Genomic DNA, 19,374 nt, shown 5'->3' on the forward strand with positions numbered 1-19,374 from the left:
TATAAAATTTCACGCAAATTCAAAGTTGTTAAGCTGTTGTGATGCAAAATCATGCAAAGCAGCTCATTAGCTATGTTCACTACACTAAAATATGTTCTAACAGGGCTGTCACAGACCGGTTTTCCCAATGAGGTGTAGTTATCTGTTTGGGTTTTTTTCTACCAGCTTGCTTTGCATACGAGTCCCAGTAGAAAACATAGGTGCATATAATCATGACTTCTGCGTGAATTTCAGTGCAAATTAGCACATCACCGCACCCTCCCCCTCTCTCCCCCCCAACAGTCACTGCATTTGGCCCGCTTGTGTCCAGACCCAACCATGCAACCAATGGCTCCTTTAGAATAGCAGAGAAATTCTGCCGGAAATCCTTAGAAAGAGTTTAACCCAGCTGGAAAGAAATTTGGCAGATATGTGGCACCGTGCATGTCATTTCAGGGGAGAGAAATAAACTTTTAACAGTTTGAGAGAGAGAATTTTATATTAATCTATAAAACAGTGTGGATCTTATGCAAAGTTTTTGGTTTTTTTTATTTTAAAGCTTCCATCGGCCTATTAAAAAAAAAAAAAAAAAAAATAGTGGCATATATACTGCCATTCACCTCCCAGATAGTCTTTGGTAGGTGAATGGCAGTGTGTGTGCTTTCCCATCTGTAACGTCTAGGCCTTTGTGATGTGATTTCTATGAAAAATAAGTTCCTTTAGATTTTTACTTTCATGGGCTATTAATTGTAAAAGCAAAAGCAGCTAAAACCTGTTGTTTGGACTTCTTTCTGTATTCAATACTTTTATTATATATTTTGCAATAGAAAAAATAGTCCTGTCTATTTTTAAAAATTAAGAAAAGCTTTGCAGTTCACCTTTAACAATTAAAAGGATTCTGCCCAGTAATTGCACCTCTTTAAAAAGGCAGAAGGGGCTTTTTACAATAGCCACTTTATGTAATTTGCAAAAGTAATTTAATCTTCTAGATCTGTGGCGGATTGCTCCTAGTTTTCTGTCCATATAGCTTTGTGGAAAAAGGCTTTGCCTCGGCTGCTTATTATTGCTCTGGCAATGTGCTTTTAATTACCCTCCAAATAGAAGACTCTTCTGGTTTTAATTGGTTGGCATTGAAAGTTATGCACATTTCAGAAGTGATTCCCATTGATTGGAAGAGCAGAGAGAGACTGGATACGTGATTGGAAGGTAAATGAGACAGATGGGGACCGAAACCGGTTCATGAATGAGTTTGGGGGGGGGGGGGGGGTATCTAATTTTTGGATGGGGAGGACATTTATCTTCTGTCCCAAACCATTCTCTGGGATGGATAAATTCTCTTCCTAGTAATAAAATGAGACTTTGAACCCCAATAAGAGAAGAGAAAGAGAGTTATCCTGTTGTTCAGAGAAGCCACTTGGCTACTAAAATGGACCGTGGTCTTCACCATATGGGGAGAGACTTAAAGATCTAAAAATAGATATTCCCTGGAGGAAAGGAGGCTCTGAAACAAGGGGCCATGGGATGAGGGTGAAAAGGCGGTAGACTCCGGCGTAACCTAAGGAAATATTTCTTTCCAGAAAAGGGTGGTGGGCACCTGTGGAGGTGGTCGAGACGAGGGCAGTGTCAGAATTGAAGGAAGCTTGGAACAAGCGCAGAAGATCTCTGAGGGGGAGGTAGGGACTAAAGCTGAGCAGGAGGTGTGGATGGGGCCATATGGTCTTTATCTGCCATCATTTTCTATGTTTCTATATTAAAGTAGTGAGGTACCTAAGAATAGTGTTTATGCAGGTATGGGGTATCGCAGGTGAGTGTCTAAAACAAGTACTGGAAAATTATAATATCCCCAGGAAGATTTAAAAAAAAAAAAAAAAAAAAGATTGAGAAGATTAAAAAAAAAAAAACCAAAACATAAAGGAGATTTCTCATTGGAAAAAGTCAAGGAGCCGAGAGGCTACACAGAACACATGGAAATAACACAGTGCCAAGCTCTTCCTTCCACCAAATCTAAAATGTCCTTTTGTCCAAAGGGATTTATGCCATCAAATTATTTTTAGAAACACTTTTTAATTCCTTCATAATTCATAAGCACCAAATAAAATACTGTATGCAGTTGCAGAACAAATGCATATCAGATATTTGCAGTCAGCCCACAAACTCTAACCCTGCTGCCTGTCAGCTGAGTAACTAACCTGCAAAGGCCTGCTACATAATGCTATGGGGTCCTCCGCGCTGCTGCTCAAACTGATCTGGGTTTCAGATTCTTCACATGAGATGCAGTTTGCTTCATTTGGTCTAAGAACTCTGTTAACTTGCATATTTTTTGGTTATCCTGAAAACCAGAGCTGTTTGGGGGCTGCAGCAGAGAATCAGAGTTGAGAGCATAATGATTAGACCACTGAGGATTATCTTCATAGAGTCGCCGCCCCTCAGTTGGGTTAAAAGACTTACATGCAGCTAGTTGCCCAGCAAAGAAAACTGTACAGCAAAAGGCCCATTATCCTGCATGCATAAGGAATAGTGCATGCCAGCTATTGTCTTCTATTTAAACCGTTTTGGCAGCCGTCTCCATGATCTTCCTTCACCCATGGATCGGGTGCTGCAGTCACTGCCCCACAGAAGTCCTTGCCTCTCTGCAATTGCGCACCGTAAAAAAGATAAAATTAAAAAAAAAACCCTTCTAGATGTGGTTTGGGTGGCAAATAATGGGGCTTTTGCTGTGCCGACTTGCAAAGTTTACATTTGCATGGAAAGACGCGAACCTGCTGCACATCATGAGGGACATGCATTTGTCTGATGGTAGGCTGGGCTCGGCCTTGGGAAGCTGGCTGGTATAATTCTTTTTGAGGGTCAGAGTTTGTCTGCAATCTAGATAAAATAGTTGCAGTTCACCTGCAGTTTGTTGCCCCCACCCTCCATCCATCTTCCTCCCCACTGCAACCCCCTCCTAAGAGCAAAAAATCCACCGCAGCGGACTGCAACCCTCAGGAAGCGCTCTCCTGGACCTATGACCCCATCAGACAAGAAAGAGGAAAGGATTGCTCTGCTAGGTCAGAGTTTCATAGATTGACAAGAGCTGAGAGTCCCAGAACAACATCTCATAGGCATCCCAAACATTTCTTGAGATTACAGTATGACTTTTATGGCCAGGAGCACTAGTAGCTTGGTCAGATCAGACTCGCTAACTCTACTGAAGGGAGAGTCTCGCTCGCCACATCTTTTACCCATATGCACAGACCCTGAAATGGGATAGTTCCCTCTGAAGACCTATTTGTCTTTTTTTCCCCTCCCCCCCCCCCCCCCCTTCGCCTTGCCCATATTGCTGGATTATATGTAGACTGTCCCCTATTTTTATGTATGCTGCCCATGTGTCTCCCGTAGCAGAATAAGCATGCACGTGAAACGGTGAATGGCATGGCATGATATGGGATTCCAGATCTTTCCCCCTCCCCAAAACTCTAGATGCAAACAGAGCTATGAACAGTAATGGACCTTGCTCTACGATGCAAAAATTATAATCCTTTATCTTAAACAACTGAATTTTGAATTCATCCTTGGGGAATAGAAATGAAGACTCAAAATCAATGAATGCATGTGAAAAATATAAAAAGAGGTAACACTTTTGTTACAGAGCACAAATATCATGTACCCCTGACATCATATTAGTGCCATACATGAAATCTTTCTTTATTAGGACTGGGCATGCCAGAACGATGTGGTTGCAGGAGGCTGAAGTCTGGCATTAGGAGGTAATAACAAGCCAGGATGGAGAACAGATTTGGGTAATTACGGTGCTGTCTGAAAAAACTAAGCTTTGACCTTCCATCCCTTCTTGCAGCCTTCCCAGAAAGAAAGGTAGAGAACCCACGCAGTCGTGACATCTCCTTTCAGCGGAACGTACCCCCCAATCCCTCTGCTTTCATAGCAGCTCCCCCAGCTGCTGAGTTAGTACAAACCTTCATCGATGATAGCATTGCAGCACCTGTCTCAGAAGCAGCCTCCAGGAAAGGCTGCGGTGATTGCGCCCCCATCCAATGGACACAGTGGCAGGAAAGCTGCAGAAGTGCCATCTGATCCGTTTCATAAACTGGACCCAGAGCTGAAATGATGATCTTTGTTCCAAATTCAGGTGTTTCCTGTCTAGTAGAGCCAGTTGGGCCTGCCTGGCCTGCTCACGTCTGCTCTGTGAGTACGTAAATTAAGCCATTACAGTGTCCTAGAGGTCACTTCCTTACTGCACATTCATGGGGGAACCTGCGCCGCCGGCTTTGCTATTGCATTAAATGGAACAGAAAGCCAGGGAATGTGCCACATTGATAGATTAACCCATAAAGCAGACGTCATGTCACGATCGAAATAAAGACCGACCCAGAGAAGGCTCAGTACGGATGGACAAATCAAATGCCATCCAGTCACTTCCCAGCTTACCCACTGGATCAGAGTCCATGGTATATTTGAGTTGCTGGTCTATAGACCATGTCCTTCCTGCAGGCCCTTAGTATCAGTACAATATGTACTAGCAGTTAAGGGGTATTTGTGCGCTGTAACGTAAGCATTTTCTGAGATTGGCCAGTGCTGTTCTCTTGTCCTGGAGAGCCCAGCACCCTAGCCAGTGCATGAGCATGCATGGGAATGCTGAGGAATGACGATTCCTGTCCGATATGATGCCTCACCACAGTCTGACTTGCTGCTACTTCTTTTTGGTTCATTTGTTTCCCTTTCTATGCTGTTTCGAAATTCACTTTCAGGACTCCGGTATCGGCATGGTCCGTCCATGGCTAGAAATCATGGCTGTGCATCCCGTAATCTGAAAGGGGTTGCCATTTCTATGCAGATCCCAGTACGCGCCCCGCTCTGGGGGTGCGAGCCCCTGGCTCAGATGGATGAGGAGATCCACAGCGGCTGCAGCAGGTGGTGCCCAGGCTTGGCTCCCTCAGACTCCTCCACCTTCCCCCGACTCTGCCATGAGAGTCAGGCCTGCCACCATGCCTTGCACTATTGGGTGTTTTTCTTTCTTTTCCACAGGACATGGCAGGCCGTACACCTTTCTCTCCAGGTCCCGACGGTGGCAGGGTCTCCTTGGTCCCAGCCAGAGAAAGCAGAGCGTGCACAGTGCTGCTAGCTCTGCTCTCTCCCCCCCCCCCCCCAATCCCCCCCTCCTGTGGATCTCCTTCTCCATCCAGGTCAGCACTTCCACCTTGCGCTGCCATAAAAATGAGGTGGTTTCCAGGGAAATGGCACAAGGCCAGGTTTTTTAATTGATGATTTTGAGCAAACAGCCCTATCAATTTTTGTTATAAATGATCTTAGCAGGTGCATTGGGGCTGGCAAAACATTTAGAGAGAAAAACAAAAGTTATGTCCGCCCCCTTGAATTTTTTTTTTTTTTACAAATTTTGATGTTGATGTGCCTGGAGTATCACACTGTGAAGTGTTCAGAGCGTTCCCTGTGCACCAAGTACAGCCTCGGGGGAAACCTCTGCTGCCCTGTGACCTCCAGCACATATCTGCCCATTTAGGGAGGAGCTGCCTGAGCTGCAAACACGCCCCTGTTCTGGAGAGAACAAAAGGGCAGCACAGCCCATGCCATCGACTCAACTAGGTCCTCTTCCGGGCTTACTTGGAAAGAGCTGCTGTACAGTCCAGATAACGTGGAGCTGACTTTGCAGGGGAGGGAAGGGGAATGCGAGACACCCCCGTTCCTTGTCCCCTTGCCGTTCTCTCACAGCAGCCTGGGCCACATACGGGTCTGATCCAGGGCAGCGGTTCTTGGCAGCCCAAACCCCTTTGTTGCGTGGAAACCTCATGCATTATGTCTCCGAGCATTAGCCCATTGAAACCCTAGCCTTTCCGCTGCCTGTGGGTACACTAAAGGAAAAAAATGAAAAGTAGAAATGAAATGTTAATGTTTAATTTTCAGCGGGCTGATGGTGTTAAGTGAGATGCAGTGTATGTTGTTAGTGCTATTGCTAAACAAACTGACTCTGACCATGCTGGTTTGTCTGTATATTTAAAAAAAAAAAAAAATCAATCTTGATTTCATAGCTCTGTTGCTACTGCATTTACGCAGTTAGCATGACTGCAGCCTGTATGATGGTAGTTCTGCATTGACTGGTACAACGTCACTATAGCAACTGCATGGAGAAAATGGATTAGAAAGCTTGGGTTGTGTTCTTTCTGCATCCGACGTGGTCGGATGGTGCCTGTAGTCACACAAGAGTCTGTGGCTAAACCTTAATTAGAACGGAGTCGCGGGGATGGAAGGGGAGATGATAAAACGACTCGCACAAGGTCACACAGTGTCAGTGGTGGACTAGGTATTCACAGAGGGGAGTGCCTAACTCGCCCCGAAATTTATCAAAATGCTTATAAATAAAGTGGAAATAGCGCCTGCGATAAAAAAGCGATTATCGCACCAGTGCTAATTTTCGCATTGAAAGAGAGAGAGAGAGAGACAGACTCTGTAGAGACCAATATGTAACTTTATTATTTATACCACTGTAAGAGAGGGCACTTTTAACTTGGGGTGGGGTTTGGGTGGTGAGGTAGGTTTGAGGGGGCAGTTTTACATGCAGTCTGAGGCATGAACAGCAAAGTTGACATCAATGAAGATTTTCTGTCATTTGGAGTGATGAAAGGTAAAAGAGAAGTTGATTCTCTCTCTCACTCTCATTCTTTCTCTCTCTCTCTCTCTTTCCCTCCCTCTCTCCCTGGAAAGAGAGCTGGAAAGACCGGAATAAAAAGCTTGCAAGACAGTTTGGGAGTGGTTACTGCAGTTGAAGGCAAAAAGGGGTGGTTCTTTCAGGAGCTGTGGCATCGGGACAGACAATGATGTCAACATCTGAGAGAGAAGCATCCTAAATCCCAATGAACTTCCAGTGGGCCATAACTGAGCAGGCAAAAGTGGACTGAATAGGTGGGACCTGGAGTCATAATACACCTGAAGGCAGGTCCATTCCCTGACAACATGGTGTCCTTGGCCGATCATTGGGTTGGATGTGGAGTGACTGCGTGGGTACATCTGCCGCCTTATTGACAGTGCCCATCTTCCAGCAGCTCTGCCTAATGACCTCACGCTCCATAGCATGGAAAGGCTGGAAGAGCCCTTGGTCACTGGGTCATGTAGTCCCATCCTCTGGTCCATACCAATCTCCATCCCAGACCGATGTGTGTTTAACCCACCCCATACGAATCTCCGATGATGGACACCCCACTGCCTCCCTGGGTCGCTCCTTCCAGTGCTCTACTCGCTTCACAGGAGGAAGAATGTTCTTCCTGATGTGTGGACTTCATCTCCCCTTTCTGTAATGTAAGCCCACGACTTCTCATCCTTTCCCGCGGAGATGGAGAACTAGGGATCCACCGTCCTCACTGTAACCCTCTGTATTAGGGATCTGAGGATAGATCACCCCTCAGCCATCTTTCCTGGCTAAATAAAACCATCTCCTTCATTCTCTCCCCATACCCTAACATTTGCGGGGCCTCGGATCATTTCTACTGCTCTTTTACAGTGACTCTTTCCGGAGGCCGGGCTTAAGGTTTGCTTTTCCGATGTTAATAGCTTTGGAAATGGGGTTTAAAATAGCGAGAGACTCTGCCCTTGAGTTTTGCAGTGTTGTCTTGCAAGGAGGAGGCCACTTTGTAAACAGGGAGGCTGGGCCCCACATGGAAGCTGCCTGGGCCCTGCAAAAATATTCACAAACCGGAAACAAAAAAAAAAGCATAACGGAAAACTTCTAGCAAAGAGGCAGAATGGCAGAGCACCCTAGTCTCACGTAAGTGTTAAATTCGCCCTTAGGGGCTTTAACTCTTTGAAAGTTTCATATTTAACCAGATGCATATTTACTACCTTTTGCTTTGTTCCGGGAATGGTGCAGGCCGACGGGATCCTTGCTGCCCACGTCTGAATGCTTCAGAAAGCCTGCCCCTCTAATCCCCTTGGATAGGAGACTGCCCCTGGAAGAACTAAGCTAATCTATTCCAAATGCTAATCAACCACAACTTTTGTTGCTATAGCAGAGCAGAACAGCTAAGGAATATATCCCTTGCAAAAACAAATGGTATAGACAGGAAGGATTAGTCCTTTGGGAGCTAGACAGAGATAATTAACTATGGCACAGTCTAACAATGGTCATTCAAAAGATTATTCAGAATTATAATAACTTATCTTTATACAGGAGATAAAGCCAGCATAAGTGAGCTCATAGCATGTCCTCAATGCTCTGTGCGGCCCAGTGACGTAAATTAGAGTAGAAATTCAGAACAAAAAGCAGCCTTTATATTCTTTTCACCCCAGCAGTCTTTGCCTGTCCACACCCACTCTGCACTAAGGTACAAGAGTTTTGTTTTTCCTAAAAGCTGGTGAATTTTAGTGTGCCTGAGGGTGTGGATTGAATGGTGCGTAATGAGACTTCCCTCAGCGGCGGATTCCCGAGGACGACCGGCCCAGGTATTCACCACCCAGGCCGGCCCAAGACACATCACGTGGTCTGCCGAGCGCGGCTCTGTCACGGCTGCGCACGGCAGACCACGTGACTGGAGCGACCGGCCCACCGGGGGATGCCCGATCCCCCGATAGGCCAATCCGCCCCTGGACTCCCCCACAAATAGTGCCTGAACGTCTACGAATTCTTCCATTTTTCGTTTCTCACTGAAAGCCTCCCACGCAGCTTTGCCAGTATACCCCAATCCTGCCTTGAAACACACCGTGCTATTCATACACTGAGGCACACACACACAGCTCTTCCAGTACACCTCAATCCTGCCCTCTAACACCCCTGCTATTCCGGTACTGAGACACACATTCGTTCTATCCAATAGCACAGTGATATTCCATATTATTATTAATATTATATGTATTATTTATATTTATTATTCTATTATTATTATATTATTATTAATATGAATATTCATATTCCAGTAATATCACCCATATACAACTCCACTATTGTTCCTCTCTTTTGGCATTGGGTCTGCATAGCTTTGGGATGGCGATGAAAGGTCTCTGGGGTGTAAGTTAAGATTCAGATATGCTCCATCTTCGAGACCCAAACCTGCCTTACAATGCACCATAACATCAAAGCTTAGTGCATCAACACGGCACCTTCTAAACTCCTCTACCTCTTATAACTTAAATAATACTAGAGTTTATCTAATTGCTGCTTCATTTCTAGAAACCTAATAAAAGTTTTTAAGTTTTTATGTTGCCACTCACACAGTCTGCCCAGTGTTCTAAAGCAGTAACCTCCATATGCACAGGGCAGACATCTGGAGAGTGAACACAGGGAACCAGGAGCCATCAGAATTGAGCAAGGCTGTATATCTTCTACTCTAAATGTGAAAAAAAACACACTGGAGTAAAAAAAAAAAAAAAAAATGGAAGAAAGTGAATACAGGGGACAACCAGATCTAAGACACAGAAAAGATGGTGTTCCACAAGGGTTGTTATGTCGTTCATCCACCTAGAAATGAGAGCAGCTTTAGATACAAAATTAGCTGTATCCAAGGTTCATACACAGCAACACAAAAACGTTTGCTTTTCAACCCATATGAAGCTGCACACACGTGTCTTGCTTTCACATCACAAGAAAGAGATATTCGCAAGTTTCCAGAGATTCATTTTACATAGCAGTTTTTTTCCCAGCGAAAATGTTAACCGCGAGCTTCATTTGCAAATTGCGGCGTGGTTTTCGAGATATGGGACCCATGAAACTGATAAAAGTGCTGCGCCCATCAAGGCTGCCAGCAGCTTTCAATTTCCAACGAGCCTCGGGATGAAATGCATGCATACAGTCTGGAGACACATAGGCTGGAGGAATACGGTTTCTAAGGGAGCAAAAGCATCATAGCTTCACGACTGAGTGCCTCTTATGGTAATAGGAGAGGATGAGTGGCTGGGAACATTTTATAACCCATTCTGGCTGCTGCTCGTTGACTGTTAATAACAAACATATAAGTATTGGAAAGCTGATGCATAGGTTTAGACAGATTCTTCTAATATTCTTACATCACCATATGCAAATTATTTTGAAAAGACTCGTGATTTTGTAACCCAAGATTTTTGTGTTTCTGTGGATACTGCAAAGCTGGATAGTGATGGCGGTTAATTGCTTTTATGTAACAGGTTGATGAATGAAAAGGAAGCTGGATTTAAGCCCGGCTAGATAATGGTGAACCGTGGCTATCTGTAATGTAGACTGTATGGATCATTAGTGGCTCGGCAAATGGAGGGTTTTGCCTCTGTTTTACCAAGTGTGGAATAACATAGGGTGTGCCATTAGAGTTGGACATTGTATATTCTGCTTCAGTGCAAACGTGTCACACTTTGGAATTCTGATGTAGACATGGCTCCTACCTGTCACAGTTGGGGGTTTTGGTGTCGAGTAGATGGCAGGAAAGTCAATCATCCTCAACATGGATCTTGTGGGGAATATGTGACTGAATGTAACTCGCCTTGAGCTACCAATGAAAAGGTGTGAGCTAAATAAATATATATATAGAGAGAGAGAACGAACGAACACACTATACAAGTCTCCCAGATCAATGTGAAAGTTACACTCAATGCTCCTGGGTGGGAAAGCCCAGCCATTCCCAAGTATCCACCTGATTGGTCAGAGCTGTGCTCATGGACTCGATATATGAAATAGATCTCCAGGCCCCTGCCCTGTCCTCTTCTGCCATCTCCTGAGTAATGCCAAATGTCACGTAAACCAAAAAAAAGCCTGAAGAATAATCAAGAAAAGCAGGCATAAGTTTCTCTCTACATCAGGTTTGATTAACTAATCAAAAACTGATTAGCACCGTTTGTTTGGTAAGGGTGGGGGGAGAGGAGAGGCAGAGGGGGGAAATGACGATAATTCAATTACTATTAAGAGTCACAGCCCTGCATAGGCTCCCTTAGAGGCATGGAGCAGCTGTCACGTTTATAAAAACCAGTTACATGATTCTGTTTTTTTGTGGAGCCTTCTTTAAAGAGGTCATCGAAAAAATGTTATGTGGGGAAATGTCATGTTATTCTCTTGATTTTACAAGGATAAATTCCTCAAATTTGTATTGAATTTTTTTTTTTTTAGATTTGAAGTTCGAGATAAACATGAACTCGCTCCTAAAGCACAGTGAAATTATTGTTCCCATTTTTTTTTTACTGGCTGTGTACACAGCATTTTATTTATTTTCAAGTAGTGAAATACATGCATTTATAGAGATAGATAGACATATCTTCAACCTAGCATCTTGTTATATTCCCATAATTATGATTCTCATAATTTTTTGTTTTTACAACTAGAATGGTCGTGGTATATTCAAGGAAGCTCTGCAGGTGAGAAATAACATGGGGGGGGGGGGCTGAGCCCAGCGGGTTCAGGGCCTCCGTTCTGGAACAAGGGGAAGTGGGGGAGGAGAGCAAGGTGAGTGCCACAACAGAGGCCTACTGATGTTGGGAGGGGAGGAATAGAACGATAGCCGGCTCTGGGCTGGGTTAGGGAGCCCCCAGCAGGATAATAAAAAAATCTCTCTGCAGGATGCTGGGGAGGTGGGGAAGGGGTGGAGGATATCGTTGCAGCTAGAGTGACAGGGCAGTCCACTTAACCAGGGAAATGATTGTGACCACAGGTTTGGCCGAATGACAGTTATCTTTAATCAGAAAGTGCGGTTTGCAATTAAGGTACCTGAGTTCGGGTACTAAACAGGCTTGTCCATTCAAGAACCAATCACCAGGGCTCAGACTGTCAGGATGATGGCAGCCTGGCTCTGGCCAGGAGGTCATGAATACATTTCAGCAGTAATTTACATATTTAGGGCTGGCCAAGCAGTAAGTTTCCTTGTGATTGTATCAAATGTTGAACGTAAATTAAGATGTTGAGCTCTAGCGCCACCATCTCGTCCTGCATCTGTGATGTGGGCGAGGGAAGGAGAACCGGTGGGCCAGGGAAGAGTCAAGGTTGGAGGCAGGCTTGCTGGCCCAGACTTCAGGTTGCCCATGTTATCGTCGTGGATTCTCGTTACTGACAAGTGAAGCCCAGAACATAACAAATTGAGTACAACAATCTACGAGCCCGCAAACAAGAGAGAAGCTCGTGCTGCAGAATAAAACAGGCAGTTCCTCACCTCAAGCAGGTTGTCTTCATCGCGCGCTGGCACACTTTATTTTAAAGTGCCTCTGAAGATGAAGTTCCAAGGGAGCTGGATCATGGATTATATATTAGGATGGAAGATTTTTTTTTTTTTTTTTTTTAAACTGAATTATGAAAAAAATGCTCCTTCCCTCCCAAGCTCAGCCACCACGAAATGGCAGTTCCCAACCTTGTTTGGATACCGAGACCTTCTGGAGCCCCCAGCTGGCTCTGAATTTTCAGAGTCAAATTAAGTCCTAGTTTTACAATATCTTACCTACAAGGATCATGTTCATAATAAAAAAAAACAGAGCCAGCTGTTAAAATGTATCCCTGTACAGGGCTTGCAGGTAACTTTGTGCACTGTGTCTGAAGTGCTCTCAGAAATTTCTCCTACAACATAAGTAATTTAAAAGAGGTTTTAGAGAACGGTGGTGGGTTTTTTTTGTAAAATCTTTCCTTTTGACTGGCCTTTTTAAGAAATGGAAATATCCACAGACAGTAGAGCTGCTGTAGTTTGCGCAGTTTTCAAGTTGGCTTCCATGACCGCACTCACTTTCTGGAACTGGGTTGCTCCAATGCTTAGTTTATGAATTTATTATCCTGGGGGAGCAAACCTGCATTTGAAATCATACCTTCAGCCTCACTGGCACTGCCTACAGCTGCTAGATACCAACAGAAAACAGTATCCAAAATCAAACACAACTTGAATAATAAAAAAAAAAAATTATCACAAGTTTTAGATTTTTTTTTTTAACAGAGTGAAAAAAAAAATTTTCTTACAGCCTACAGATGCATCAGCGCCAAAGTGAGAGAGATTCCAGCTCAGTCTTTATCTTGCATGTGTTTGTTTGGATTTATTACCTACCTTTTAGAATAAGAAATTCACCCAACGCGGGATGCAACATATTAGAAAGCCTCATAGCAGTCACTAAAGTGAAGGGTGTGGCATCTTACTAGGTCCAGTCTGGAAAAGTGGACGGTGAAGAATTTCCTCTGAAGTGAAAAGTCATCATCGCAGCAAGGCAATAGGTTAGCAGCAAGTTCTAGGTGTGCCCATAAGTAGTGCCAGGCAGTTTATACCAGTCACTTTAAGGTCTGGGGGAAAGCCTTTTCCCAGGTGGAGGTAGGTAGGGGTTTAGCATTAAAGGACTGGTGGAAAAGCCAGGCTTTTCCTTGCTTCCTGAAGTGGGAGGATTCTAGCATTTAGCAAAGTGTTTTTGGAATTGAGTTCCAGAGGGCAAGTGCTGCTCCCGAGAAAGTTCATTGATGTATATCCATTCTTTTGATTTCCTACGTCGATGGAGTGATCAAGGAGGATCTTAAGGGGTCTGGAAGGCATATAGAAGGCCAGCCTCTCTCTCAGGTAACCTGGTCCATTTCCTCTCAGAGCCTTGAAGATCTGCGTTAGGGTTTTGAATTTGATTCTATTGGAGATTAGTAGCCAGTGCAGTTTTGTAGGGTGGGTGTGATATGGTCATGTGGTTTGCACCCAGAGTCCAACAGATGAGCTTCTTGGGTGGTAATCAACTTTGAAGTGCTTGAAAAGCAGAATATAATCAAATTAATAACTAAGACAATAGATTTAAAGATGTTTTCTTGGCTATTTGGCATCAGCCATGAGCAAACTGATTTCATGTTTAACCTGAGTGCCACTTGGCACAACATGTATTGGAAGTTGAACAAGTCCTATGCATTATTTAACTCGCATTAACAAATGCTTTTCCCCTGTACCATGGAAGACAGCATGGCCTTGTCACTAAGCTACAGAACTTGGAATGGGAAGGCCTCTTGGCATGTGAGATTAGATCAAGGGCTTCAACTCTACCATTGCCTCCGTGTGACTCCTTCAGTAAGTCACTGCCACTCTTTCTGAAATATGCCAATAAAAGGATTTTATTTCTATTTGCTAATACCAGTGAGGCCCTCTTGGCTTGGGGATTGATGATTAGATGCCCTCACCTAGCTGGAACAGAGAGCAAATACCTGAAGATAGAGACCAGCACCAGGCACTACAGTCTGAGGAGGATAATTTTATTTTTTTGCTCAACTCTACATGCAGGGATTCAAATGAATGTCAGCCCAAGCACCAGAGAAAACCCTTCCTCCTTTCCAGTCACCTCTTCTCCCAACATCCCCTTTCCGAGTACCACCATGCATGGATCTTGTTTGCCCCTGCTCCCTCCCAAAAACAATAAAAAGGCACCCTCGCAAATATTAACATCTTTATGGGAAGTCCATGCATGTGTGTATCCACTGCTCTCCCCTGACAAGAGGGAATTAAATGTCAGAAGGATTTGTAGCATCAGTAATTGAATTGGTGCTGAGAAAAGCAAATCTTAAGGAGAAAAAATAACATATCAGGATTAGCAAATAATGTGACATTTTGTCATCTTTGCTGTCAACCTGTCGTTGCCCCCCAATACAGTAATAAAGTTGTGATTTTTTTTTTAAATGTTGATTTATATTTATTTTATCTCATGAAGAAACAGCTTAAATATCCTTCACAAATAGTAATGGGGTAAAGAGATTTTTCTAGGCATCCTACACTTTAAAATTGGTGAATATTAAGTGCTATGAACTATTTAACTTTCTTTAAGTCTGCCAGAATACAATCACAATTTGACATTAGCTAAATTGAAATGGATTTAGTTAGCTATTGCCAGATGAAGGACCCTGGTTACCTCTGTGGTCAGACCTTGGGCCGTTAAGCTATGACTGTGTTCAGGGTCATTCTGAGCATTTTCTGTGTAGCTTTACAAATAGTTCTGAAGGAGATAATCAAAAGACTTTCTTTTATCCGGGTACGTACCATTTAATTGGTGGGAAAGGGGTGATCTGAGAATTGCTCCCCCTTAACCCTGCTCAAAGTTCGCGCGGAGTTCCACGGCGCCTGCACTTCTTGGGAAATCTTCCCTTAGGAAAAGCAGGTGCAGATGTGCACGGATGGCATACCTTGTCCCCGGGGTAATTTTCCCCAAAGTGAAAGTGCACCTGCTCTTTCGCCGTCAAAGAGATGATGCAAAGACCACAGGTGCAAGCTGCTCCACGTGGCTTAACATGCAATTGGATACGTGTTTTGGATGTGCATCCATAACCGCTGATTCAATACTGGGATTAGCGTGTCCAAATCACCATGTAGGTAATAGCACTCAACACATGTAAATTCATGTAGATGACACTAAATTTTCCACGTGGCCAATGTGTCCTTGCAACGCAGCAAAGTGCTGGCATAAAGGTATGCCACGCTAAAGGGTACCTCAAGACTGGAGCGTGGCCAGTGTAACCTCAATATTTAAAAAGGTCTCCAGGGGCGATCCGGCTAACTATAGACCAGTGAACCTGACTTCAGTGCCGGGAAAAATAGTGGAAACTTTTCTAAAGATCAAAATCGTAGAGCATATAGAAAGACAAAGTTTAATGGGACACAGTCAACATGGATTTACCCAAGGGAAGTCTTGCTTAACAAATCTGCTTCATTTTTTTTGAAGGGGTTAATAAACATGTGGATAAAGGTGAACCGGTAGATGTAGTGTATTTGGATTTTCAGAAGGCGTTTGACAAAGTCCCTCATGAGAGGCTTCTAAGAAAATTAAAAAGTCATGGGATAGGAGGCGATGTCCTTTCGTGGATTACAAGCTGGTTAAAAGACAGGAAACAGAGAGTAGGATTAAATGGTCAATTTTCTCAGTGGAAAAGGGTAAACAGTGGAGTGCCTCAGGGATCTGTACTTGGACCGGTGCTTTTCAATATATATATATAAATGATCTGGAAAGGAATACGACGAGTGAGGTTATCAAATTTGCGGATGATACAAAATTATTCAGAGTAGTTAAATCACAAGCGGATTGTGATACATTACAGCAGGACCTTGCAAGACTGGAAGATTGGGCAACCAAATGACAGATGACATTTAATGTGGACAAGTGCAAGGTGTTGCATATAGGGAAAAATAACCCTTGCTGTAGTTACACGATGTTAGGTTCCATATTAGGAGCTGCCACCCAGGAAAATGATCTAGGCATCATAGTGGATAATACTTTAAAATCATCGGCTCAGTGTGCTGCAGCAATCAAAAAAACAAACAGATGTTAGGAATTATTAGGAAGGGAATGGTTAACAAAATGGAAAATGTCGTAATGCCTCTGTACCGCTTCATGGTGTGACCACACCTTGCATACTTTGTTCAATTCTGGTCGCCGCATCTCAAAAAAGATATAGTTGCGATGGAGAAGGTACAGCGAAGGGCAACAGCTCCCCTATGAGGAAAGGCTGAAGAGGTTAGGGTTGTTCAGCTTGGAGAAGAGATGGCTGAGGGGGGATATGATAGAGATCTTTAAGATCATGAGAGGTTTTGAACGAGTAGATGTGAATCGGTTATTTACACTTTCGGATCATAGAAGGACTAGGGGGCATTCCATGAAGTTAGCAAGTAGCACATTTAAAACTAATCTGAGAAAATTCTTTTTCACTCAACGCACAATTAAGCTCTGGAATTTGTTGCCAGAGGATGTGGTTAGTGCAGTTAGTGTAGTTCGGTTCAGAAAAGGTTTGGATAAGTTCTTGGAGGAAGAAGTCCATTAACTGCTATTAATCAAATTTACTTAGGGAATAGCCACTGCTATTAATTGCATCAGTAGCATGGGTGGTCTTGATGTTTTGGGTAATTGCCAGGTTCTTGTGGCCTGGTTTGGCCTCTGTTGGAAACAGGATGCTGGGCTTGATGGACCCTTGGTCTGACCCAGCAAGGCAAATTCTTATGTTCTTATGAGAAATCCTGCTTTCTGTGATTCCTCCAAATAGTATCATCGTGATACTAAGTAGGAGGAACCAAAAAAAGCACTATTTAGTTTAAAAAAAAAAAAAGTTTTTGAAAAAAAAAATTCTGGATGCCCAGTAGACACACAAGATACATAATCCAGGCTGTGTATCTTGTGCGTGTATGTGCAGGAGAAAATGAATGCTCCTAGTTTGAATGTCTGTTTTCCCAACCCGCTGGACAGCCACCTCTCCTATGTATCCGATGCCGAGGAGGCGCTAGGGGCTCACATTTATCCCTAGTTCCTCTTTTTTTTTTTTTTTTTAGCACGTCCCCTAATTTAAATATTGCATCGCGCAGCCCAGGAGAGGTGGCCATGCGTGCGTTAGGAAAGCAGGCGCTCAGCAGTGAGCACCTGTTTTCTGCGCACAGTTATTGCATCGGCCCCCTTTGTCACTGTCTCTTCCTCTTTTCTAGTAAAGAGAAGAAGCGTTTGAAAGGATTTTTAAACATTATTATATTTTATTTGCTATAACTAAAATGCATTTTATGGAACTCTTGGTGGCAAGTTATGCACCCTAGTCCTTTCTGTGCTTTTTTTTTCCTGGCTGGAGATAGTGCCAGAGACTGTAAAATGAAGCCACCCGTCCTCCAAATGCCTGGTTCCAGCAGCGCACCTGAATGCCCATCACCTCTTTGCTGTCCTGCGTCCTATATGCACTCAATAAACTTCAAACGTCACAGAGGCGGAGGCTGCTGAGATCTGCCCCACTCTTCGGGAGGGACGGGAGGAGTTAAGTTTTTTGGAATGTGCACTTTTGGTCCGATGGGCTTGAGCATATTCTCTTCTCAGCTTGGTAACTGCTAAGGGACAGATTTATGGACCCAGCAGCTTCTCATAGTGAAAGATTTAAAATGGTAAATCCTTCAAATATGACTTCACAAATCATGTAAAAGTTAAAAGATTTTTTTTTTTTTTTTTACGTTTTCTGTTCCTGCTGTGCTTAAATTGTAAGGTTGGCCTTTGTAAATCATTTTAATGGAAGTGTCAGATTTGACTCAATAAGATAATAAAAAAGAGAGAGAGAGAACAATTGTTCCCATTCAATTTGTAAAGTATTAATGTATTAAGAGAAGAATAATTTTTAAAAACATTTTTTTTACCAGCTTCTAAATCCTAGTTAACATTAACATTGCAGCAGAAGGGGTTTTAATGAATCTGCTTTCTTCCATTATCATTATTTATGGTGCTTTCCATTCATTTCCCTTTTGCAGTGGTCTTCTTCAGAGCTGGATTCTTTGGACGACAATTTCATTTTTATTTGTGGCAGATTCCACCAGTCAGACTTGCAGTGTGAAAACTTTGCATGCCCTCCCTCAGCAGGAAGCAGGAGTGGCTGCTGGGGCATTGTCTGTGGATATCTTGGCTCCTACTCAAGAGGGCGATGTACATCCATAATTGCATAGATGTCAGTCTGGATCTACCTTATGAAAACATGATGATAAGAGAAAACAAATGCCAAAGTTTAGAATCTTCCCTATGAGGCTCGGTCCCCAGCTCTCTTCTGATTTGCTCGTGTTTCCCACCCCAGATGACTCCGTGTTACAGATCTAAGATTGTATAAATTGCCCTCTGTATGCCAGGAGGGCATCCCGCAGTGGTTAGTTTCAGGGATTAAATTGCAGGTAGAAACAAGGGGCAAGCCCGAATGCAGCTTTTCTGCTTGCCAAACCTCTGTCTAAGAACTAAGAGGAAGCACCTGTAGTATCTTCTTTGCCTTGATTCAAATCAAAAATTGAATCTAGGAAGGTTAGGCAGATCAACCATAGGGAAATATCCACGTTTTATTAGTTTTCTTTCTGTAGAGCCACTTGGTGGCCCTTTGAAAGTACCACCTGGGCTGTCTGTGTTGCATGGGTCAGACTCCTGATCTGGGAGCCTAGCATCCTTTTTCCACCACTCCATGTGTGACCTTGAGCGAGTCGTTTAACCTCCCTTTGCTCAAGATTGGATTGTAAGCTCTTTGGAAAGGGAAAGTAACTTTGCCACTTTCTCATACAGTGCTGTATGCATTGATGATGCTATACAAATAATTGTTTGTTATTGAGGTTTTTGTTTTTTCGTAAGAGCTGGAAACTTAACAATAATGTGGATCTGTGTTCCTTTTTTCAGTGCGTCGATTGCTTAATGCCCTGCTGCTAGCCAGCAGAGCACACGATCAGACCAATGTTGGTTTCACCTTACCAGTAGGCCACTGTTCACAATTACTGCATTCTCCTGACAGATTCCCAAGCCGGAGAAGAGGTCCCCATAGTGGACCACGCCGTGATCGGTGGCGTAGTCGCTGTGGTGGTGTTCGCCATGCTGTGCCTGCTTATCATTTTAGGGCGATACTTTGCAAGACATAAAGGTAAGAGCCATACAAAATCCATAAAGGTCCCCAAGGAAGGCATCTATCTGAAAGATTTTTTTTTTTCCCCTCTGGCTCTGGAAGTCATCAGTCACTGCAGTGTCTCGTGGCTACAGCAC

The 19,374-nt window shown here is 43.6% G+C and overlaps 1 protein-coding gene across 5 annotated transcripts in view; it reads left to right on the top strand.

Moving 5' to 3' along the window:
* CADM1 (cell adhesion molecule 1) overlaps window positions 1–19,374 on the top strand; it is a 564,860-nt gene that overhangs the window by 537,396 nt on the left and 8,090 nt on the right. For all 5 annotated transcript variants that reach the window (XM_029572377.1, XM_029572371.1, XM_029572373.1 and 2 more), the window contains one exon: window positions 19,130–19,255. In XM_029572377.1, coding sequence (XP_029428237.1) covers window positions 19,130–19,255 — 126 coding nt within the window. The remainder of the gene's footprint in view (window positions 1–19,129; window positions 19,256–19,374) is intronic.

The sequence above is a fragment of the Rhinatrema bivittatum genome, chromosome 12 (genome assembly GCF_901001135.1).
Source record: "Rhinatrema bivittatum chromosome 12, aRhiBiv1.1, whole genome shotgun sequence".
Taxonomy (NCBI): Eukaryota; Metazoa; Chordata; class Amphibia; order Gymnophiona; family Rhinatrematidae; genus Rhinatrema; species Rhinatrema bivittatum.